This window comes from Coregonus lavaretus, assembly GCF_964263955.1.
Source record: "Coregonus lavaretus genome assembly, chromosome: 32".
Taxonomy (NCBI): Eukaryota; Metazoa; Chordata; class Actinopteri; order Salmoniformes; family Salmonidae; genus Coregonus; species Coregonus lavaretus.
In genome coordinates, this window is record NC_140019.1 from 15025039 (window position 1) to 15049566 (window position 24528).

Here is a 24528-nt window from a genome sequence, read left to right on the forward strand (position 1 = left end):
CATGAGCGAAGACCGAACACGAGCTTTGGGTGGGTGGGTAATACCCAGGCGAAGGAGATGGGAGTTTAGTCCAACGGTAGCTATTCCTGTAAATCCACCATGGCTACTCCTGCCTCCAGTAGTTGATCTAGAAGTGTTGGAGAGACTACAGAAGTATAGGGAGAGTGTTGATCCATCTGATTTGTTTAAGAGATGTCTGGATACTGTGTATCAGGATTTTGTGGCCATTTACACAGATGGTTCAAAAGATCCCAGGACAGGATGTACTAGGTCAGCATTTGTAGTGCAGGAATGTGGGGTGGAAGTCAGGAAACATATTACAGATCATCTGGCTGTATATACAGTGGAGCTGATGGCCTTAATGTTGGCCTTGCAGTGGGTGGAGGAAGTCAAACCAGATAGAGTAGTTATTTGCTCTGATTCATGTGCAGTGTTAATGAGTCTCCAGTCCTTTAGCTCAGGTAGCAGACAAGACCTGCTTTATGAGGTGCTACAAACCCATGGCAGGATTAGACAGATGGGTATACAGATAAGATTTACTTGGGTCCCAGCCCATGTGGGGGTGGAGGGGAACGAGGCAGTTGATGTACTGACTAAACAAGCACTTAGTAGTGGGGATGTTGATGTTGTAGTTTCAATGAGCGAGGCAGAGGCAAAAAGCCTGATATGATGGTGCAGAGATGGCAGTTGCAGTGGAATAGAGTCCCCTGTAGCTCAGTTGGTAGAGCATGGCGCTTGCAACGCCAGGGTTGTGGGTTCGTTTCCCACAGGGGGCCAGTATGAAAATGTATGCACTCACTAACTGTAAGTTGCACTGGATAAGAGTGTCTGCTAAATGACTAAAATGTAATAATAAGGGCTGGCATTTATTTCAAGTACAGAGGAAAGTCGGGGAGGATGGCAGGAAGGGACAGAAGAGAGGAGGCTATTTATACAAGATTAATGGTGGGACACAGCCAGTTGAATAAGACATTAAATGTGATAGGAAAGCATACAACAGGAAAGTGTGATTATTGCCAGGAAACAGAGACCGTGGAGCATGTATTGCTACATTGTGGGCAGTATCAGAGGGAAAGAGAGAGGATGAGATCTACTATAAGGGGATATAGGAAATTAGTTTAAAGAGTATATCGAGTAGAACGTCATTAGATATAGTCTCAAATATTTTGTTATCTTTTTTAAGGGCAACGGGGCTGGCAGGTAGGATTTAGTTTCTCCCTGTCTCTGGCCCACACTCCAGTACAGTAGGTGGCGGTAATGCACCATAACGTTGGGTGCCAACCGCCGATAAACCCCATTGAAGAAGAAGAAGAAGTCCGTCAACCCCCTCTATCATAACAACAGCTCTAGAAGCGAAGCATATGTCTAAACTCTTAGAGATTTTTGTTTTTTAGCCAAAACTGATGAGTGGTAAGTTGCACCTTAATATTATATATTTCTGGAGTAAGATAAGTATTCATCGGATATAATTCTAATGTCGAAATTGTTTTGAGGTGCGAGTGTAAATGAAATGGCTTTGATGATAGCTAGCTTGCTTTGGCTAACCCAAAATGTGTCAATGTTTAATCTCCTGTTTTTAGCTCCCCATATGATCGCTGCTTGTTGGCTAAATTTACTAACCACCTTGTCATAAAGAGTGAACAGATTAATCAGATGTGTGTGGCAATAGCTAACTCTCACATTTGGTTGTCACTAGATGACTAAATTAGCTAGCTGCAGTGTCAACCATGTAGCTAATCTCGGTTACCCAGAAGTAAAATAATCTCGCCAAAATTGGTCATTTCGTCTTTTACTTCTGGGGGGGATGCCGATATAATAACAATTGTGATTACCTTTGTGCGAAGGAAGAAAGCTAAGTCTCCTCCCTCGCAAATGGAAACTCTCGGCCAAACCCATCCCTTCCGTTAATTTCACCCGTGTTTATCATGGCCAAAAAGCTAATGTTTGTTTTCACGTATTTTTACGATACAGACCATTTTGACTTTGTGGCTGTGGAATCTAGTGGAAACCGTTTATCATCCGCACACGGCTTCAAAATCACCGCACCAGTTTAAGCACCGCCTTCACCCAATCCTGATTCGTCCAAATAATCGACGACGAAAACCCCAAACCAAGAATTTACAGCTGCTCGTAATCACGTAATTCTACATGAGCCTTAACAGATTCTCGCCGTTTCATCTGTCAAGAGAGATTACCATGTAGCTAACTAGCATTAGCTAGATCAACCGGTCAGCCCAGTGCAGAATCCTCCCACTCCATTGCTCTCGCTTAATGTGTGTGTGTCTAAATGTCATTGTTTTTATGACAAGGCCTATAAGCACACCTGTCATATAGTGAAACATCTCATTAAGCTTTTTGGGCCATATATCTACTATAATTTTTTTGGGGGGTGTTTATTTTTATTTACAGCTTGTAACGGCACAACTGAATGGGAGGAGAATGGGCCTGCCAAGATCCTCCTTTCTTTCATTCTAAATTAAACATTTTCAGTACGCATTCACCATCACATGTACTTGAAATGATAGTGACATACCTTTTCATTAATGCTATTGAAATTGTGAAATTATTCCAATGTTTCGTACCGTTTACCTTTTTATGAAATTGAGCACATTGATAGATATAAAGTCAACTTTTAATATGACCGTACTTGAAATGTCCTCCAGCACAGGTAGGCAATCTGCAAGATGGTGCTGGCAGGCTTAAATAATAAATGAATGTTAAATCAATTGCACTAAGTTGTTCTTGTTTGCTGTCACACAATTTACCATAAGGTGTAAAACAATTTTTACCAAACTAAATTTGTAACTAGTATTTAAGTAGTTTTCTGACCAGATACATTATTTACTCTTACTTGAGTCATTTCTTAAGAGGGCTACTTTAACATTTTACTTGAGGAAATTACAATCTATGTAACATTACTTTTACTTAAGTACATATTTTCACTACTCTACCCACCTCTTGACTCTCAAACCCTTCTTATTATTCTTAGGGTTTTCAGAGGTTAGCTTCGCCCACGGTTGTGTGTGTGAACTACAATTCCAACGCTGTATTTTATCATTTAGAAACGTAAATCATCGCGTGCGAAAGGGGTTTCGAAACATATGCTGATATTCCCCTTATCTTTCATATCAGCGAGAAACAATCTTTCAAAAAATATATATACTTACTGTAGCAGTTTTGCACAGATCCATACGCTGTGTGCATCCAGTTGGCGAACTACACTTCCTCCCCAGTTACGATTACACACAGGTGTTCGGCGCATGCTAGACAGCTAATTAGCACAGGTGGCCGCCTATGTCTTCCGTAAACAAGCGCTGTTACGTGGAGATTTAGCTGTGTGGGAACACTAACCCGAACCCTATAAAGGTGTGTAGTAATTTAACGCCTAGTGTAGGGTTGAGAAGCTACTGGAACTGTTGTTGAATCCAATGGGTTGCTTTAGCATTAGCTAGCCTAGCATGCTGACAAAAACAGCAGTTTAATTAAAAACTAGAAGTATTTCAATCTTCTCGATTCACCTTTCATCCTTACTGGATGATTAGCAGTACAACAACATATTCCATGCCTGAATTAAGGTACATTTTCCCAGCCATATACCGTGCCGGGCTCTGGCTGGCCACATTCCGGCATAGCACCATTCCGACTCGAGATAAATGAACTAGAGTCGAATCCTTTTGGCTACATCGCACTGCAGACAGAAAGAGTCCATAGAGAATGATAGAGGCCTCTACTTCTTCTTCTATGATGTTTAACGGAGGTTGGCATCCAATAAATGTTGCATTACCGCCACCTACTAGACTGGAGTACACTTTGCTTGAACTCCCTTACACTTTGCTTGAAAGAAAATACACCTACCCTACCATCTAACACTTACAAAAAAATATATATATATACATTCTCCACTATTTAAATCTATTTAGTCCTACTTCAGGCCAACCGTCTGAAAGGATAGGACACCACCACTTAACACACCCTGTAACTCTTCTGATGTCAAGTCTTGCACACCCAAATACCTCACTGCAGCTGCCACCACATAGAGGCCTCTAGTGGACAAAAGGCTGTATTAGAATGGGTAGCGCCATTGAGGGCCAACTTCATTGGCTGATCCCTCCTGGTGACCCTGTTGGAGTCATGTGTAAATGTCCAACTGGGTCATCAGGAGGAATCAGCTAATTGTGAAAAAGAAAATGTACTACTTCAAAATGGAAATAGCATGCGCAGTGCCATTGCGGCTGTCACAGACGCTATAATGGCACAGATACAAAGATTAGTCTATCTATCTCTGAAAGAATCTCATAGAACAATATGAATTAGATACGATTAAAGTCAAATTCCATAGCCTTTAGCCATCATTGCAGCATTGTCATCACTGTTATGGGGTTGGCATCAGACATATATATGGTGTATGTCGACAACACCTGTGCCACACTGATCAACATGGGGGCCCCACAAGGGTGTGTGCTCAGCCCCATCCTGTACCCTGTTCACCCATGACTCCGTGGCCAAGCACGTCTCCAACTCAATCATCAAGTTTGCTGACTACACAACAGTGGTAGGCCTGATTACCAACAATGACGAGACAGCCTACAGAGAGGAGGTGAGGGCCCTGGAGGAGTATTGCCAGGAAAACAACCTCTCCCTCAACAAAATGAAGGAGCTGATTGTGGACTTCAGGAGATGGCAGAGAGAGCAAGCCCCCATCAACATCGACAGAGCCGCAGTGAAGAGGGTCAAAAGCTTCACATTCCATGGCAATCACATCACTGACAACCTGACATGGTCCATTCACACAGACAGTGTGGTGAAGAAGGCGCAACAGTGCCTCTTCAACCTCAGGAGGCTAAAGAAATTCATCTTGACCCTCACAAACTTCTACAGATGCACCATTGAGAGCATCCTGTCGGGCTGCATCACCGCCTGGTACGGCAATTGAAATGTCCGCAACCGCAGGGCTCTCCAGAGGGTGGTGCAGTCAGCCCAACGCATTACCAGGGGTACACTGCCTGCCCTCCAGGACATCTACAGCACCCGGTGTCACAAGAAGGCCAAGAAGATCATCAAGGACCTCAGCCACCCGAGCCATGGCCTGTTCACCCCGCTACCATCTAGATGGCGGAGACAGTACAAAGCTGGGACCGAGAGACAGAAGCTTTTTTTCAATCTCCAGGCCATTAGACTGTTAAATATTCACCACTAGCTGGCCTCCGCCCAGTACCCTGCCCTGAACCTTAGTTACTAGCCGGCTACCACCCGGTACTCTACCCTGCACCTTAGAGACTGCGGCTCTATGTACATGTAAGTCGGAAGTTTACATACACCTTAGCCAAATACATTTCAACTCAGTTTTTCACAATTCCCTGTCTTAGGTCAGTTAGGATCACCACTTTATTTTAAGAATGTGAAATGTCAATTATAGTACATAATTATTTATTTCAGCTTTTATGTCTTTCATCACATTCCCAGTGGGTCAGAAGTTTACATACACTCAATTAGTTTTTGGTAGCATTGCCTTTAAATTGTTTAACTTGGGTCCAACGTTTCAGGTAGCCTTCCACAAACTTCCCACAATAAGTTGGGTGAATTTTGGCCCATTCCTCCTGACAGAGCTGGTGTAACTGAGTCAGGTTTGTAGGCCTCCTTGCTCGCACACACTTTCAGTTCTGCCCACACATTTTCTATAGGATTGAGGTCAGGGCTTTGTGATGGCCACTCCAATACCTTGACTTTGTTGTCCTTAAGCCATTTTGCCACAACTTTGGAAGTATGCTTGGGTCATTGTCTATTTGGAAGACCCATTTGCGACCAAGCTTTAACCTCCTGACTGATGTCTTGAGATGTTGCTTCAATATATCCACATAATTTTCCTTCCTCATGATGCCATCTATTTTGTGAAGTGCACGAATCCCTCCTGCAGCAAAGCACCCCCAAAGCATGATGCTGCCACCCCCGTGCTTCACGGTTGGGATGGTGCAAGGCCCCCCTTTTTCCTCCAAACATGCAGATGGTCATTATGGCCAAATAGTTCTATTTTTGTTTCATCAGACCAGAGGACATTTCTCCAAAAAGTACGATCTTTGTCCCCATGTGCAGTTGCAAACCGTAGTCTAGCTTTTTTATGGCGGTTTTGGAGCAGTTGCTTCTTCCTTGCTGAACGGCCTTTCGGGTTATGTCGATATAGGACTTGTTTTACTGTGGATATAGATACTTTTGTACTCGTTTCCTCCAGCATCTTCACAAGGTCCTTTGCTGCTCTTCTGGGATTGATTTGCACTTTTCGCACCAAAGTACGTTCATCTCTAGGAGGCAGAACGTCATTATGGCCAAATAGTTCTATTTTTGTTTCATCAGACCAGAGGACATTTCTCCAAAAAGTACGATCTTTGTCCCCATGTGCAGTTGCAAACCGTAGTCTGGCTTTTTACACCTCCAATTGACTTAAGTGATGTCAATTAGCCTATCAGAAGCTTCTAAAGCCATGACATCATTTTCTGGAATTTTCCAAGCTGTTTAAAGGCACAGTTAACTTAGTATATGTAAACGTCTAACCCACTGGAATTGTGATACAGTGAATTATAAGTGAAATAATCTGTCTGTAAACAATTGTTGGAAACATTACTTGTGTCATGCACAAAGTAGATGTCCTAACCGACTTGCCAAAAGTATAGTTTGTTAACAAGAAATTTGTGGAGTGGTTGAAAAACGAGTTTTAATGACTCCAACCTAAGTGTATGTAAACTTCCGACTTCAACTGTACATAGTCACTGAACACTGATCACTTTTTAATAAGGTTTACATACCGTTTTACCCACTTCATATGTATACAGTGGGGGGAAAAAGTATTTAGTCAGCCACCAATTGTGCAAGTTCTCCCACTTAAAAAGATGAGAGAGGCCTGTAATTTTCATCATAGGTACACGTCAACTATGACAGACAAATTGAGAAAAAAAATCCAGAAAATCACATTGTGGGATTTTTAATGAATGTATTTGCAAATTATGGTGGAAAATAAGTATTTGGTCAATAACAAAAGTTTCTCGATACTTTGTTATATACCCTTTGTTGGCAATGACACAGGTCAAACGTTTTCTGTAAGTCTTCACAAGGTTTTCACACACTGTTGCTGGTATTTTGGCCCATTCCTCCATGCAGATCTCCTCTAGAGCAGTGATGTTTTGGGGCTGTCGCTGGGCAACACGGACTTTCAACTCCTTCCAAAGATGTTCTATGGGGTTGAGATCTGGAGACTGGCTAGGCCACTCCAGGACCTTGAAATGCTTCTTACGAAGCCACTCCTTCGTTGCCCGGGCGGTGTGTTTGGGATCATTGTCATGCTGAAAGACCCAGCCACGTTTCATCTTCAATGCCCTTGCTGATGGAAGGAGGTTTTCACTCAAAATCTCACGACACATGGCCCCATTCATTCTTTCCTTTACACGGATCAGTCGTCCTGGTCCCTTTGCAGAAAAACAGCCCCAAAGCATGATGTTTCCACCCCCATGCTTCACAGTAGGTATGGTGTTCTTTGGATGCAACTCAGCATTCTTTGTCCTCCAAACACGACGAGTTGAGTTTTTACCAAAAAGTTATATTTTGGTTTCATCTGACCATATGACATTCTCCCAATCCTCTTCTGGATCATCCAAATGCACTCTAGCAAACTTCAGGCGGGCCTGGGCATGTACTGGCTTAAGCAGGGGGACACGTCTGGCACTGCAGGATTTGAGTCCCTGGCGGCGTAGTGTGTTACTGATGGTATTGTTACTTTGATCCCAGCTCGCTGCAGGTCATTCACTAGGTCCCCCCGTGTGGTTCTGGGATTTTTGCTCACCATTCTTGTGATCATTTTGACCCCACAGGGTGAGATCTTGCGTGGAGCCCCAGATCGAGGGAGATTATCAGTGGTCTTGTATGTCTTCCATTTCCTAATAATTGCTCCCACAGTTGATTTCTTCAAACCAAGCTGCTTACCTATTGCAGATTCAGTCTTCCCAGCCTGGTGCAGGTCTACAATTTTGTTTCTGGTGTCCTTTGACAGCTCTTTGGTCTTGGCCATAGTGGAGTTTGGAGTGTGACTGTTTGAGGTTGTGGACAGGTGTCTTTTATACTGATAACAAGTTCAAACAGGTGCCATTTAATACAGGTAACGAGTGGAGGACAGAGGAGCCTCTTAAAAAAGAAGTTACAGGTCTGTGAGAGCCAGAAATCTTGCTTGATTGTAGGTGACCAAATACTTATTTTCCACCATAATTTGCAAATAAATTCATAAAAAATCCTACAAAGTGATTTTCTGGATTTTTCTTTTCTCATTTTGTCTGTCATAGTTGACGTGTACCTATGATGAAAATTACAGGCCTCTCTCATCTTTTTAAGTGGGAGAACTTGCACAATTGGTGGCTGACTAAATACTTTTTTTTCCCCCCACTGTATACTGTATTCTAGTAAGGGCTCATCCTATATAACTACACCTTTTCTATTCCTATACCGTTCATACTGTCGATTTCACACCATTATATACCCATATATTTATATTCCAGACTCTGAAATTGCTCGTTATGATATTTGTCTTTCTTTTTTGGATTTGTGTGTATTGTAAGGCATTACTGCACTGTTGGAGCTATAAACATAAGCATTTCACTGCAACTGCAAAATGTGTACTTGACCGATAAGATTTGATGACAATCATCTTATGTATAAACATGTAACACTTTAATTCAATACTATATTTTTTCAGACACAACTAGACATTTATAAAAGTTAATATTTTATTGCAAAATGTTACAGGAACTGGTGTAAAGTTGTACTTTATTTGAAGAACACTGAGCCTTTCATGATGCTAAATAAACTCAGCAAAGAAAGAAATGTCCTCTCACTGTCAACTGTGTTTATTTTCAGCAAACTTAACATAAATATTTGTAAATATTTGTATGAACATAAGATTCAACAACTGAGACATAAACTGAACAAGTTCCACAGACATGTGACTAACATAAATTGAATAATGTGTCCCTGAACAAAGGGGGGGTCAAAAGTAACAGTCAGTATCTGATGTCGGCACCAGCTGCATTAAGTACTGCAGTGCATTTCCTCCTCATGGACTGCACCAGATTTGCCAGTTCTTGCTGTGAGATGTTACCCCACTCTTCCACCAAGGCACCTGCAAGTTCCCGGACATGTCTGGGGTGAATGGCCCTAGCCCTCACCCTCTGATCCAACAGGTCCCAGACGTGCTCAATGGGATTGAGATCCAGGCTCTTCGCTGGCCATGGCAGAACACTGACATTCCTGTCTTGCAGGAAATCACCACAGAACAAGCAGTATGGCTGGTGGCATTGTCATGCTGGAGGGTCATGTCAGGATGAGCCTGCAGGAAGGGTACCACATGAGGGAGGAGGATGTCTTCCCTGTAACGCACAGCATTGAGATTGCCTGCAATGACGACAAGCTCAGTCCGATGATGCTGTGACACACCGCCCCAAACCATGACAGACCCTCAACCTCCAAATCGATCCCGCGCCAGAGTACAGGCCTCGGTGTAACACTCATTCCTTAGACGATAAATGCGAATCCGACCATCACCCCTAGTGAGACAAAACCGCAACTCTTCAGTGAAGAGCACTTCTTGCCAGTCCTGTCTGGTCCAGCGACGGTGGGTTTGTGCCCATAGGCGATGTTGTTGCCGGTGATGTCTGGTGAGGACCTGCCTTACAACAGGCCTATAAGCCCTCAGTCCAGCCTCTGTCAGCCTATTGCGGACAGTCTGAGCACTGATGGAGGGATTGTGCGTTCCTGGTGTAACTCGGTCAGTTGTTGTTGCCATCCTGTACCTATCCTGCAGGTGTGATGTTCGGATGTACCGATCCTGTGAAGGTGTTGTTACACGTGGTCTGCCACTGCGAGGACGATCAGCTGTCCGTCCTGTCTCCCTGTAGCGTTGTCTTAGGCGTCTCACAGTACGGAAATTGCAATGTATTGCCCTGGCCAAATCTGCAGTCCTCATGCCTCCTTGCAGCATGCCTAAGGCACGTTCACGCAGATGAGCAGGGACCCTGTGCATCTTTCTTTTGGTGTTTTTCAGAGTCAGTAGAAAGGCCTCTTTTGTGTCCTAAGTTTTCATAACTGTGACCTTAATTGCCTATTTGTTGCAATTGATGAAAGCACGGACATTACAGATGTTGCACAACTGGCCATTTTCATCCGCGGAGTTGATGACACATTGACCGTCACCGAGGAGTTCGTAGAGTTGGTGCCGATGACAGATACAACGACAGCAGCTGATATTTTCACTGCACTCGTCGGCGCGCTGGACAGGGTCGGAGTGGACTGGTCCCGCGCTGTCAGCCTGGCTACAGATGGTGCGCCCTCAATTATCGGGAAAAAAGCAGGCGTTGTGACAAAGTTCAGAGAGAAAGTGCAATCTGCAAATGGAGGACGTGATTTTTGGACTTTACTGTATTTTGCACCAGGAGGCTTTGTGTTGCAAGTCATTAAAGATGGATAACGTCATGAAGGTGGTCATCCAAACTGTTAATTTCATCCGATCCAGAAGCCTGAATCACCGTCAGTTTGACAGCCTTCTCAGAGAGAAAGACCACATCTATGGCCTGCCATACCACACAGAGGTAAGATGGTTAAGCCGAGGTGCTGTGCTGAGGCGTTTCTTTGATTTACGAGAAGAAATTGAACAGTTCATGGAAGAAAAGGGCAAACCAGTGTTAGAATTTAATTCAGCAGAATGGATGCAGGACCTTGCATTTATGGTGGATGTTACAGAGCACCTGAATAACTTGAACAAACAGCTGCAAGGGCGCAACAAAGTTGCCACGCAGTATTATGACAGCATACGTTCTTTCAAGTTGAAGCTGTCATTGTGGGAGACGCAACTCGCCGGTGGTGATGCAGCTCACTTCCCCTGTCTGAAAAATTTGTGTGCGACCCAACATGTGGCAGACATGAAGCGGTTCAAAGATAAAATAACGGGACTGTTAAGGGAGTTTGAGCAACGCTTTCAGATTTTTGGTGAACTGGAGAAAGACTTCAAAGTTTTTTGTTCGCCATTCACCGTGAATCCCTCTGATCTGCCCGTCAGCATCCAACTTGAAATAATAGACTTGCAGTGTGACTCGGATTTGAAGGGCAAATTTGCCGCAGCTGGCTTGGACACATTTTATCAGAATCTCTTGCCAGGTTACCCCAACTTGACAGCCCTCGCTGCAAAACTGTTGTGCATGTTTGGAACCACATATCTTTGTGAGCAAGTTCTCTGTAATGAGCATAAATAAAACAAAGCTGCGCTCAAGGCTCACGCACAAGCACTTGAATCACATCCTGAAGTTGGCTGCCACTCAGGATGTGACGCCTGATATTGATGCGCTGGTGAAAGCTAAAAGATGCCAGGTATCAGGAGTCAAATAAACTATGCAACCCCACTTAGTGCTGCATGAGACACCCTGATATAGTTCTGTGATCTGTGATATACTTCTGTGAATCACTGAGGCATTGTGTGTTGTTTGTCCTCAGAATTTCAAATAACTTGAGGTGTTTTATGATTAATAGTGATGTTGTGCTTTTGGACACACTGTCCTCAGGCTCCAGCTTTATGTTTATATGTTTTTATGTTGATGTGCTATTGTTTTTAATTGTTTTTATTTTATTTGTATATTTAACCTATTCTTGACTCTGTGGTTCTTGCACTTGTTTGGGGAACAGGATTTCATTATTTGTATCTACATTTCTGCCTGAGAAATGACACCCTGATATAGTTCTGTGATCTGTGAAACAGTTATGTGAATCACTGAGGCATTGTGTGTTCTTTTTCTTTAGAATTTTCAAATAAACTTCAGGTGTTTTATGATTAATAGTGATGTTGTGCTTGTACTATTTTGGACACACTGTCCTCAGGCTCCAGCTTTATGTTTTATGTTGATAGTATTAAAACAAAGAAAACAATCTGAAGTTGTTGTTTTTAAGTTATATATATACCATGATTTTACCGGTCCGGCCCACTTGGGAATAGATTTTCCTCCATGTGGCCCCTGAGCTAAAATGAGTTTGACACCCCTGGCGTAGGTGGTGGGGATGTTAATCAGTTAGCCGCCGAAAATACATTTGACCGGAGGTTCATTTGGATAATTTTGTGGAATTACAGAGCCTAGTTTGAGCAGCGGAATACAGTAGCCTAGTAGCGCCTCAAAAAGCCTGTAGGCTACTGGAGTGAAACCTGCTTTTGTAAGCCCAGTCATTGCACAACAAATAACAATTATAAATGCAATCGCCTGTTAACTTGTAGCCACGATTAAAAATGAACTATGTTTTTCTCAATCTCAACTCGTAAAGCGCGCCTCCCATTCGAATGCATAGGCTATAGCCTGCTTACGGTTGACTATAAACGCGTCACCCACCACTTTGCAACGTGACCATGAGGCAGTATAATTGTTTGAAACCTGAACGTTTTACTTTACTTAAAATAATGAGGCATGTCTTACCTAGCGTCAAAGTAGCCTTGCGAAAATCCATCCGTAGAAATTTGGAGGACTTCCTCATGCCATTCACCAGCAGTTCTCTCCTGTTCTATTGGTTTTCATATCAACTTTCTTTCGTTGTCCAGAAGCCAAAGGCACAATTCTAGTCATATTAGCAACCTATCATAGTAGTTGCTATTAGATTCCCCCTCTTTCTAAATTTCTACCGGAGATTTAAATCTGTGTCACATATAGCATTAGGTGCGCAGTTTAGAACTGTTTTCCGCGAATTTCATTTCTAAGGCAAATGTTTGAAATTATGTTTTATTTGCTGCTTCATTGCAGGAGTTGCATGTTCAATAATAGGCTATAGCCTTTTGACTAAGATGATAGGCTTGCTATTGTTGCATGTTTCCATTAAGTTCTTAATGAAACATGTCCAGTCCTTGTATGCATGCTTAGTATCAGAGGGGAAGAGGCGAAGTGAGAGGTTTCACTCTGGGTTTCACTCTCGCCTAAATCTGTCCAATGCGTTTCTATGGGCTTATTTTGGGCCTGCCTGCTTGCTGTTTTTAGCCAAGATGCCAATCTGTTTATGATCAAACTAGCCAGAATTGCCATGCAGAATTAAGGCGCCTAGTCGAGCTCGGCTTCGCTTGAAAAACGAAAAAAAAGTACTGTTTGTCCAATTTGAGACGCCGTAGCCAGTATACACTTCCTCAAAATAATCAGAATTGATCTATAAAATAACTCAAGAAATGTCATTAATTTTGACGTTTTTGCCAAGGAGAGACCTTAGTCGCGCAATTTTACATCTGACTAGGATGTTTGGTGCAGTATTTCTCAAGAGCTAAAATGTACATGAGGACGAGTCTTCTCTCGCCTTAGGTACCTCATGAATGATTGTTTTACAGAGATGGAGATAAGAGTTAGACCTGGCTACCTAGTATTGGTGTAGTCGACAATTATGCACTATGTGTGACCAACTTGTCACTGTGTGGTCTATTGGGAGTCAAAAATAAATACAATTGTACTGGACATGTACTCATATTTTGCAGATGTTATCGCGGGTGTAGCAAAATGCTTATGTTCCTAGCTCCAACAGTGCAGTAATACAAAACACTACACACGCAAATCCGAAAAAGAAAGGAATTAATCTCACTGTCCTTTTATCTTGCAGTTGGGAGTCGGTCTGCGTTTACCGCAGCAAAGCCAGATCACACTAACCCCAACTGGCTGCGTATGGGCCTAGCGTTCGGGACCTCCGCTTTCCTCTGGGGCCTGGTAATAACGGCACACTGTATTGCAATATACTGAACAAGACTGGTTACTCGCATCAATGCCTCTGCCTCGTTATTTAACATTCAAACATGGTGTCAGAGTCGGATAACTAACCATGCTTTCCGCAAATTAGAGTCACCTGTTCTGGTTTTAAAAAGCTTAGTTGAGTAAAACTTCTCTGGAATTGTCCTTAGCTAGATTGAGTTTGCTAGTTAGCGTCAGTGTTGTTAGCACCGTTTAGACATGGCAGCGAACATTTCCCCTCCCGCCGTTATGAAGCTCAGCGGAGATTGGAGCACAAACTGGGATACGTTTAGAGGTGAATGGGAGGACTATGCACTAGCAACGGGACTTCGGGAAAAGGACGATGAGGTAGTGGCTGCCACTTTGAGGACTATAATGGGAGCAGAATGCCGACACGTATACAAACACAACCTGAACCTAACAGCAGCTCAGCAAGGTAACGCTACAGCTATTCTTGATGCTCTCGAACTTTACTTTAAGCCAGCAAAGAACGTTATCTACGAGCGTTATGTTTTCGGTTGTTGCAAACAGGAGGACGGGGAGTCCATTGACAGCTTTGTCACTAAGCTAAGGGAAAAGGCAGCTACATGTGACTATGGTGCTTTAAGAGATGAACTGATCAGAGACAAGATAGTGCTTGGCATAACTGATGAGGGCACCCGCAGACGTTTGCTGAGAGAACGTGACCTGACACTAGTCTTGGCAGTGGAGACATGCCGTGCAGCAGAGCTTACGGATATACAGATAAGGTCCATGGAGCTAGAAGGCAACATATGGACAATGTCAATGCTACATTCAGGCAGCCAATAAAGAAATTCCCTTTTGCCACAGCTAATGCTAATACTACAGCCAACTCTGCAGTAGACAACCCCAATGCATGCCGATATTGTGGCATTTCTCATGGACGAGGAAAAGAACACTGCCCAGCCTATGGAAAAATATGCAAATCCTGTGGTACAGCCAATCACTTCGCAAGGGCCTGCATGAAAAGCAAGAGAAAGGAGGGTAAAGTGCACTCCATTGAAATAAACACAGATGAAGGGAACAACAGCACAGAGGATGTATATGCTAGCGAGTGCATAGGGGCAGTAAGGGCAAAAGGAAAAAAATGGTTTGTCACTCTGCTACTTAATAATAAACCACAGCAATGCCAGCTAGATTCAGGGGCCACATGTAACGTTATGAGCCTTAAAGATAAAAGGAGGCTCGCGCCCAGAGACAAACTCACACAGAGTAGCACCAAGCTGAAACTGTATTCAGGCCAGTTCATGACCTCTTTAGGCCTGTTTGTGACAGAGTGTGTTTTACGTGGCCAGAAACACACTCTTGAGTTTGAAATAGTTGAGGCTAGTCAACAGCCATTACTGTCAGGTTCTACATGCGAGCGCCTTGGGCTTATTAACTTCACCATCCCAGCTGATCTTAACATTATAGACAAAGTCCAGGCTGGGCCCCTGAGCAAGGAGACTCTCCTAAGCAAGTACCATGATGTCTTCAACGCACCGGTCGAGTCAGTTCCCGGCGAAGTCCACTTTGAGTTGGATGCAGCAATCCAGCCTGTCCAGTGTGCACCTCGCAATGTACCAGTGGCCATGAAAGCAGCTACAAAGGCTCAGCTTGACAAATACGAAGCAGATGGCCACATCATATCCGTCACCGAGCCTACAGACTGGATAAGTAATATGGTTATCGTCAAGAAACCAGACAAGCTACGGATATGCATAGATCCTAAACACCTCAACCGGGCTCTGAGACGTTCACATTACATTATGCCCACGTTGGAGGATGTTCTTTACAAGCTCCCAAAGGCCAGAGTCTTCACGCTCGTGGACGCCAGAGATGCCTTCCTGCAGTGCAAGCTTGACGAGCCCAGCAGCTACATGACCACCTTTTGGACACCCTGGGGCAGGAAGAGGTGGTTGAAGCTCCCGTTTGGTGTCTCCGTGGCTCCAGAGGTGTATCAGCGGAAACAGCACGAGCTGTTGATGGGACTCAGCTGCGTGGAACCCATAGCAGATGACATCCTCGTAGTGGGCTGTGGGGACAGTGATGAGGAGGCAGAATGTGACCATGACGCCAAGCTGCTGGCCCTGATGGTCAGATGCAGACAGGTCAAGCTAAGGCTAAGCATAAAAAAGCTTCAGTTTAAAGTGCCAGAGGTTCGCTTTCATGGGCACATCTTGTCCTCCACCGGATTGAAGGCGGATCCAGAAAAAGTGAAGGCTGTTTTGGATATGCCCCACCCATCTGACGTGAAGGCAGTGCAGCGCTTCGTCGGATTCGTCACCTACCTGGCCAAGTTCCTACCGCGGCTCTCTGAAGTGTGTGAACCACTAAGGAGGCTCATGGACAAGGACACCATCTGGCATTGGCTCCCAAAACATGACACAGCGGTGAGGGAAATAAAACAACTGGTCACCCAGACACCTGTACTGCGATACTACGATGTGTCAAAACCTGTCACGATTCAGAGTGACTCAAGCCAGTATGGACTGGGCTGTTGCCTCATGCAAGAGGGCCAGCCTGTGGCATTCGCCTCTAGGGCACTCACTCCAACAGAGCAGAACTATGCCCAGATAGAGAAGGAGTGCCTCAGCATTGTATTTGCATGCCAATGCTTCCACCACTACCTGTACGGGCGTGACAATATTACCGCAGAGACAGATCACAAGCCCCTTATTGCTATATTCAGCAAGCCTCTCCTGAATGCCCCGAAACGACTGCAGAGCATGCTACTGGCCCTACAAAACTACAACCTCAAGGTGGTGTATAAGCCAGGGCCAGAGATGTATGTGAGTGACACGCTCAGCAGGGCTACTGCATCAGGCACTCACACACGCTCCATGCATGAACAACACGCAGTGTGCAGCTTACAAACAGAGCAAGTGGATGTTGAACACATCAACCAGGCTGACTACCTCAATGTTACGGACCAGCGCCTTATACAAATCAGACAGCACACAGACAGGGACGAGCAACTCCAGGCATTGAGGTCTGTGATTCTGATGGGCTGGCCCGACTGCAAGGAAGAAACTGCTTTAGCCACCAGAGAATATTGGCCAGTCAAAGAAGAGCTCAGTGTTCAAAACGGAGTAATATTCAAGGGTCAGAGAGTCGTTATTCCCCGGTCTCTGCGCCCTGAGATGTTGGCGCGCGTGCACTCAAGTCACATAGGAGGTGAGGCCTGTTACAGACAAGCACGTGACACACTGTATTGGCCAGGAATGCAGAGTGAAATCAAAGACTATGTCAGTAAATGCACAATCTGCAATGAATATGCCATTGAGCAACAGAGAGAGACGATGATGTCCCACGAGCTACCAATGCGCCCCTGGCAGATAGTAAGTCTAGATCTCTTCCAGCACAGTGGCAAAGACTTTCTGCTGGTAGTTGATCATTACTCAGACTTCTGGGAGATTGACCTCCTCCCCGACCTCTCAGCAGAGACAACGATCAAACGCTGCAAGGCTCAGTTTGCCCGCTATGGCCAGCCAGATAGGGTAATTTCAGATAATGGACCCCAATTCTCCGGATGTGAGTTCCGAAAATTTGCTGCAGAATGGGAATTCGAGCACGTCACTTCATCACCACGACACCCAAAAGCTAATGGGAAGGCTGAGTCGGCAGTCAAAATTGCAAAGAACCTCTGCAAAAAAGCTCTGCGAGAGGGCAAAGATGCCTGGAAAGCAATCCTGCAATGGCGCAATACCCCGACAGAAGGCATGGATAGCAGCCCGGCCCAGCGCCTCATGGCACGGCGTTTAAAAGCAGCTCTGCCAGTAGCAAGCACTCTCCTGGAGCCATGTGTGGTGACAGACGTGCTGGTGAAGCTACGTCACAGAAGACAGGTCTCCAAGTTCATCTACGACAAATCAGCAAAAGACTTACCTGAGCTCAGGGTGGGTGAAACGGTGCGAATGAAGCCACTACCAGGGGACCGGACGGGCCTCTGGAGACTCGGATCCTGTGTACAGAAAGTGGCACCACGCTCCTACTTGGTCGAAGTGAATGGATCACTGTACCGTCGTAACAGGGTTGACCTTCGGATTGCTGAGCCAGCATCTACTCAGAACTCGGATGGTCATAGGGGTCGCATGACAAAAGACGGAACCCCAGCAAGTCACATGGGGCCTGAGGCACTGGGCGAAGAGCCAGGGGATCACAGGTCGGCCACTCCCTCGCCCATCAATACTCCCCTTAGACAGTCAGGTGACACGCCTGTGCGGGAGCCCGCAGTCCACGCAGACAAGCCCCCTGTCTTTTCACGCTGCGGGCGTCTGTCCCAGCCACCAAAAAAACTTAATCTGTAGGTTTCCCATTAGGGATTGTTGACAGACAGAGATAAAAGTGAAGAGAGTATCAAAATGTGTTAAGTGGTTAATCAAAAAATAAAAAAATCAAAAAAATAATAATAATACTTAACTGTTCATGTTGGAAATTACTACTAGGTTTGTTTTGTTAGTGAATTGACAGCTCCTGTCCTATTTTATAAAAGGGAAGATGTTATGGGTGGAAGATGGCACATTGATGCCATCTGTTGGTAAATGTTCATTACTGCAACTCCAGTGTTTTACCGGTGTACTTGAGATACCCGGATGTATTGCAATATACTGAACAAGACTGGTTACTCGCATCAATGCCTCTGCCTCGTTATTTAACATTCAAACACACACCTCCGCTATTGGAGGTTACACACATTAAATTACATGACTGTGTGACTTTTGGCACCAAATTCATTCCCAGGATCAAAACATAAGAGTACTTAGCTAGCCTACTGATACTTGCAACAGGTGTAGACTTCTCACCAGATTTCCTTTCACAATTCTGCATTCAAACGTGTGATTTGAATGCAGTCCAGGTTGAGGCTCTAGATCTGTACAGGGCTATTTGCATACATGTTTAACACACATTTGGTTCTAAAGAGGCATTTGAGGCTATGAATTGATTTGTGAATAGTGTGGGATAGTTTGCTGAATGGTTTCAAATGTTTCTCCTCTGCACCTCTTCAAACAGCACAGCACTGATGTGCACAGGTACAAAGTGAGGAATGGCCTGGAATGAATCGCTATGACATTACCCACAACTCTCCCTCAGTTTATTAATTTCAAGGGTAATGCGTGTGGGACTTTCAAGAATAAGGGTGTTGTGTGGTTCTTACTGTAAAAATGAAGTTTGAATCCAGATTGTCATTTTTTATTTAGATTATTATAATAAAAAACATGATCATAGCCTAATGTTTTGTGATTAATTCTTATTCTTTGCAGGAATATTTCAAGGATCCATCTGGGTGATTGACCGTGTTAATCTGAAGGATCTCTTCCTCACACCTTTTTTTCCTCTTCTGTATTTTTATTTTGTTTGAAAGATCCCATGTCCTGGGCAGTAATACCCAGTTCTATGTGCAATAAATATTATATTACTCTATATATATTTACCTGTCTGTCTCCTTCGGAAAGTATTTAGACCCCTTTACTTTTTCCACATTTTGTTAGGTTACAGCCTTATTCTAAAATTGTTAAATTGTTTTTTTCCTCATCAAGCTACACACAATACCCCATAATGACGAAGCAAAAACAGATTTTTATAAATGTTTGCTCATTTATAAAAAATTAAAACATGACATTTTATAAGTATTCAGACCCTTTACTCATTAATTTGTTGAAGCACCTTTGGCAGCAATTACAGCCTCAAGTCTTCTTGGGTATGACGCTACAAGCTTGGCACACCTGTATTTGGGGAGTTTCTCCCATTATTCTCTGCAGATCCTCTCAATCTCTGTCAGGTTGGATGGGGAGCGTTGCTGCACAGCTTTTTTCCAGGTATCTCCAGAGATGTTCGATTGGGTTCAAATCCGGGCTCTGGCTGGGCCACTCAAGGACATTGTCCTGAAGCCACTCCTGCGTTGTCTTGGCTGTGTGCTTAGGGTCGTTGTCCCATTGGAAGGTGAACCTTCACCCCAGTCTGAGGTCCTGAGCGATCTGAAGCAGGTTTTCGTCAAGGATCTCTCTGTACTTTGCTCCGTTCATCTTTGCCTCGATCCTGATTAGTCTCCCAGTCCCTGCCGCTGAAAAACATTCCCACAGCATGATGCTGCCACCACCATGCTTCACCGTAGGGATGGTGCCAGGTTTCCTCCAGACGTAAAGCTAGGCATTCAGGCCAAAGACTTGTATCTTGGTTTCATCAGACCAGAGAATCTTGTTTCTCATGGTCTGAGAGTCATTTTAGGTGCCTTTTGGCAAACTCCAAGTGGGCTGTCGTGCCTTTTTCTGAGGAGTGGTTTCAATCTGGCCACTCTACCATAAAGGCCTGATTGGTGGAGTGCTGCGGAGATGGTTGTCCTTCTGGAAGGTTCTCCCATCTCCTCTGAGAAACTCCGGAGCTCAGTCAGAGTGACCATCGGATTCTTGGTCACCTCCCTGACCAAGGCCCTTCTCCCCCGATTGCTCAGTTTGGCCGGGTGGCCAGCTCTAGGAAGAGTCTTGGTGGTTCCAAACTTCTTCCATTTAAGAATGATGGAGGCCATTGTGTTTTTGGGGACCTTCAATGCTGCAGAAATGTTTTGGTACCCTTAACCAGATCTGTGCCTTGACACAATCCTGTCTCGGCGCTCTACGGATAATTCCTTCGACCTCATGGCTTGGTTTTTGCTCTGACATGCACTGTCAATTGTGGGACCTTATATAGACAGGTGTGTGCCTTTCCAAAGCATGTCCAATCAATGTAATCTACCACAGATGGACTCCAGTCAAGTTGTAGAAACGTTTCAAGGATGATCAATGGAAACAAGATGCACCTGAGCTCAATTTTGAGTCTCATAGCAACGGGGCTGAATACTTATGTAAATGTCATATTTCATTTATTTATTTTTATAAATTTGCAAACATTTCTAAAAACCTGTTTTCTCTTTGTCATTATGGGGTATTGTGTGCAGATTGCTGAGGAGTTATATTTATTTAATCCATTTTAGAATAAGGCTGTAATGTAACAAAATGTGGAAAAAGTCAACAGGTCTGAATACTTTCCTAAGGCACTGTGAACCCACATTTTTCCTCACAACACTCTTAAAAAATAAACAAGATACAGTACACCAATACATACAGATACGTGCACCATCATTGATGAGGTGGTCCTGAATAGATGGCAACCCTAAAGCCTGCTGTATTCATGGTGTGTGTGTGAAAAGTGTCCAGACACTCTGCAGACCAGTACAGACACTTGCCAGATAACACTGTGGAGGGAGCGCAGAGCCAGTCCTCATACCTCTCTCTTGTAAACAGATCTGCATCATTCGTTAATTTGATTACAGAGAACTCTGTGCTATCCAGTGGCACTGCAGTTATTTGTCCCTCAGCTGTGTCTGCCCTTGCCAATAAAACTAATTTGTAAAATTATGGTCAGGCTGTGACAATGACCTTCTGACCTTTCTAATCTATAGAAAGGAGCAAACTTTACAGGAACGAAGGAACAGGAACGTATTATACTTATGCTAAAAACGGTATTATATTCTACTGCCATTTACTTTATTTTCGTATTCTTACATTTTATTATTTATTATTGCTGCATTATCGAGAAGGACCTGCAAGTACGAATTTCGTTGGACGATGTATACCATGCGTATCCCGCACATACGATTAATAAAACTTGAAACATGGGGTTTATGAAAAGCCGCCTTTATGACAGCTTTGAACATACACAAAAGACCACTGCTAGAACAATGCTAACTGTAGGCCTGATTGAGTTGATACTTCTCTGTGGATCATATTCACCCCACTGCGCTCTGCCACCAATTTCCTCTCTTTACCCTTTCCTGCGGTTAATCTGCACGCACAGAGGACTGCGCACATTTCGGGAACACGCCCCTTGACAAAATAGAAATAAAAAAGGCAATAATAAATTGTTTATAGGCTATTCAGACATGTTGTTGGTGATTTATTAATTACTACTGCCACTGGTTTGCTTGTGGAATGCAATGTCTGAGTACCTGAACATATAGGCTACAAATCTGAATGTGTCTGTCTAATATGGTTTAATGGATAAGTACATTTGATTCACATAAAAGACTCTAAAAAATATCTCAACAATAACCACGTTTCCATCCACAGTTTTTATGCGAGTAAAGTCATATCATATAAAAAAATTAAAAAATTATGACAGCTGTGATGGAAACAGGAAGTTTCTGTGCCATTTTATAAACGCTGACAGATTTCTTCGTTTGACATGGTGGGGGATCTTTTTGTGTCTAAAATTAATTAGAGAAATGGCGGTGGAAACGCCTTTATTGCAAATATTGATATAATAATCATCATATCGAAGTAAATGGGATGTAGCTCAGTTGGTAGAGCATGGCGTTTCATGGTTGTGGGTTCGATTCCCATGGGGGTCCAGAATGATTTTTTAAATAAAAAATTTTTATAATGTATGCACTCACTAACTGTAAGTCGCTCTGGATAAGAGCGTCTGCTAAATGACTGAAATGTAAATTTGGAGTCACGTGATGATGTGTGGTCCTCCCAATAGGATTTGGGAGACCATGCAGTTTATTAGGCTACAGATGAAATAAGGTATGATGAACTTCACAGAGTGTTGAAAGTGCACGGTGATGAGCTTGATGCTGCTTTCCAATAAATATTGAGGGTCTTATTCTGGTGACATGATGGTCGATGTTTGACAAATAAAACTTTTCTCGCTCTTATCCATAATAATCTCTTCATAGACTAGCAACCCGCACAGCCTTGCCTGCACTGTATCTGCAAGCTGTTGGCTAGTCGCAGGTGCCAAAATGAGTAGGCACATTTTGCTATTAAACGCAACCGTATTTGTGACAACTATCGGTAGAGTTGAAAATGCGATGGATTTTTATTCCGTACATACATATTACGTCATTTTTACCTGATTTAAAAAAAATCAGCAACAACCAACAAATGCCCATATTTTCTTTATGTTGGATGCTAGGTCTCCATATACTAGCTAGGTTTCCATCCAATTGGAACGACAGTATATGCGCATTCTCCCACCAGAGATGTTTCCATCCAATTGACTTGTTGTGGATAAAATGCTGTGCATGATGATGTAGTGCACATAACAATTACTTATGCAGTTAAATTCCCATGCATGTACTGAATAAAAAATACAATTTAAATCGGTTTCCATCGCATTTTCAATTGTACTGATGGTGTTGTAAAAAAAAAAAAAAAAAAAAAAACATTATTAAGGGAATGTGCCCACTCTGGTCTTGACATGTGCGCTCTAGCTAAGAACTCAGAGATACAGTTGTAGTATAGCCTACTACATTGACCATCATGTCACCAGAATAAGACCTTCGATATTTATTGGAAAGGAGCATCAAGCTCATCACAATGCACTTTCACCACCCAGTAAAGTTCATCATAACTTATATCACCTGTAGCCTAATAAACTGCATGGTTTCCCAAATCGTAGTGGGAGGACCATACACTATATCATTGGGTGACTCCAAGTTTACTTTGATATGATGGTTATTATATCAAGATTGCGCATAAAGGCGTTTCCACCGCCATTTCTCGCATAATTAATTTTACACACAAAAAGATCCCACCTTCTCTAGACATTTTTCTACATATAGCCTACTTTACTTGCATAAAAAGTAGGGGCGGGATGATACCAGTATCCCATATTTTTTACATATCAAAAATGAAAACACAAAGAATAACAAACTCTTTGGTCCTTTAAAAACCTGCTGTAGCCTATGTAAAATATTGTGTGCTATAGCTTGGAAAAGAAATTAATGTGACTCTGGATGACAACATAATGATGTTTGTTAAAAAAAGTAGGGCTGTTTTCCTAATGAAGTTAAATCCGCTTGATATTTTGTTTCCTTGTCGTATCGCGACATAATACAAATGTTTAAGTGCATTTTCTATCCACGTGCTTTATTTGTCATTTTACCTTGTGCGTGACGTCCGTGAGAAAAGGGGGAGGTGAAGACCCATTCGATAAGAGAAATCAGCCACACATCCAGTGCTGAGCGCAAGTGAGATTGGGCTCGGCTTCGTTCCTCGCACACACACCGTCAGCTCCAGCCTTTCATTCTGCCCTCACTCGCTTCGGCGCACGCTGCATTCCTCCCGTAGTTTTTGGATTGCGTGCGGCGATGTTTCTCTGCAGAACTGCCTGGCAAAAATGTGGGCCTTTGGCTCGGAAGTCAGCCCACCAGTTGTATAGAGATGGTGAGTATCACATAACGGGTTCAATAGATGGCGAAACCACATTAAAGTTGTACATGATACAAGATGGCAAATGTGTATCCTTGTTGGCTTTTATTTCCTATGTATAGGCTATGGGTAGCCTATGGGTAGAGGAATTTACGTACATTTCAGAATATAACATTTTGTTCTCATGTGGTTTCGCTTTACTGAAACCCTCTCTTCCCAAATTTGAAAGATGGCACCTGTGTTACAGGACAAGGGAAATGAAGGTCAATTGGAATTTTGTCCAATTATTCGCAGAATTTTTCATTGTGTTCATTTTGATCATCTTATTGGAGCGTTAAATTGTTACATGACACATTTGAAAGAGAAAGTCGTGTTTTCTCCCTGTCAAATCACCTCTCCCTCAAAGTATCCAAACCAAACGAGATGGGCCTTGTAATTTTGTTACGAAACGAAATGCAATTGTGTTACTATGCGGACTCCGTGGTGGCCTACAGTGCCAACAAATTTTAAATAATTTCAAATCGTTAGATTACTTTGTTTCCTTGTCTTCGGTGCCAGATGGTGACTTTGTA

At 43.4% G+C, this 24528-nt stretch overlaps 1 protein-coding gene across 6 annotated transcripts in view; it reads left to right on the forward strand.

Moving 5' to 3' along the window:
* The first annotated feature begins 1329 nt into the window (after positions 1–1329).
* mgarpa (mitochondria localized glutamic acid rich protein a) overlaps positions 1330–24528 on the forward strand; it is a 33831-nt gene continuing 10632 nt past the window's right edge. For 2 of the 6 annotated variants that reach the window (XM_084150276.1, XM_084150277.1), the window contains exons 1-2: positions 1330–1410; positions 13639–13742. Coding sequence is in view for 4 of the 6 variants with exons in the window: in XM_084150274.1 (XP_084006400.1) it covers positions 23896–23971 (76 nt within the window). In the remaining 2 variants the exon portion in view is untranslated. Of the gene's footprint in view, positions 1411–13638; positions 13743–23753; positions 23972–24528 lie in introns of those variants that run through there. The other 4 variants (XM_084150275.1, XM_084150274.1, XM_084150278.1 and 1 more) reach the window with 4 other exon arrangements.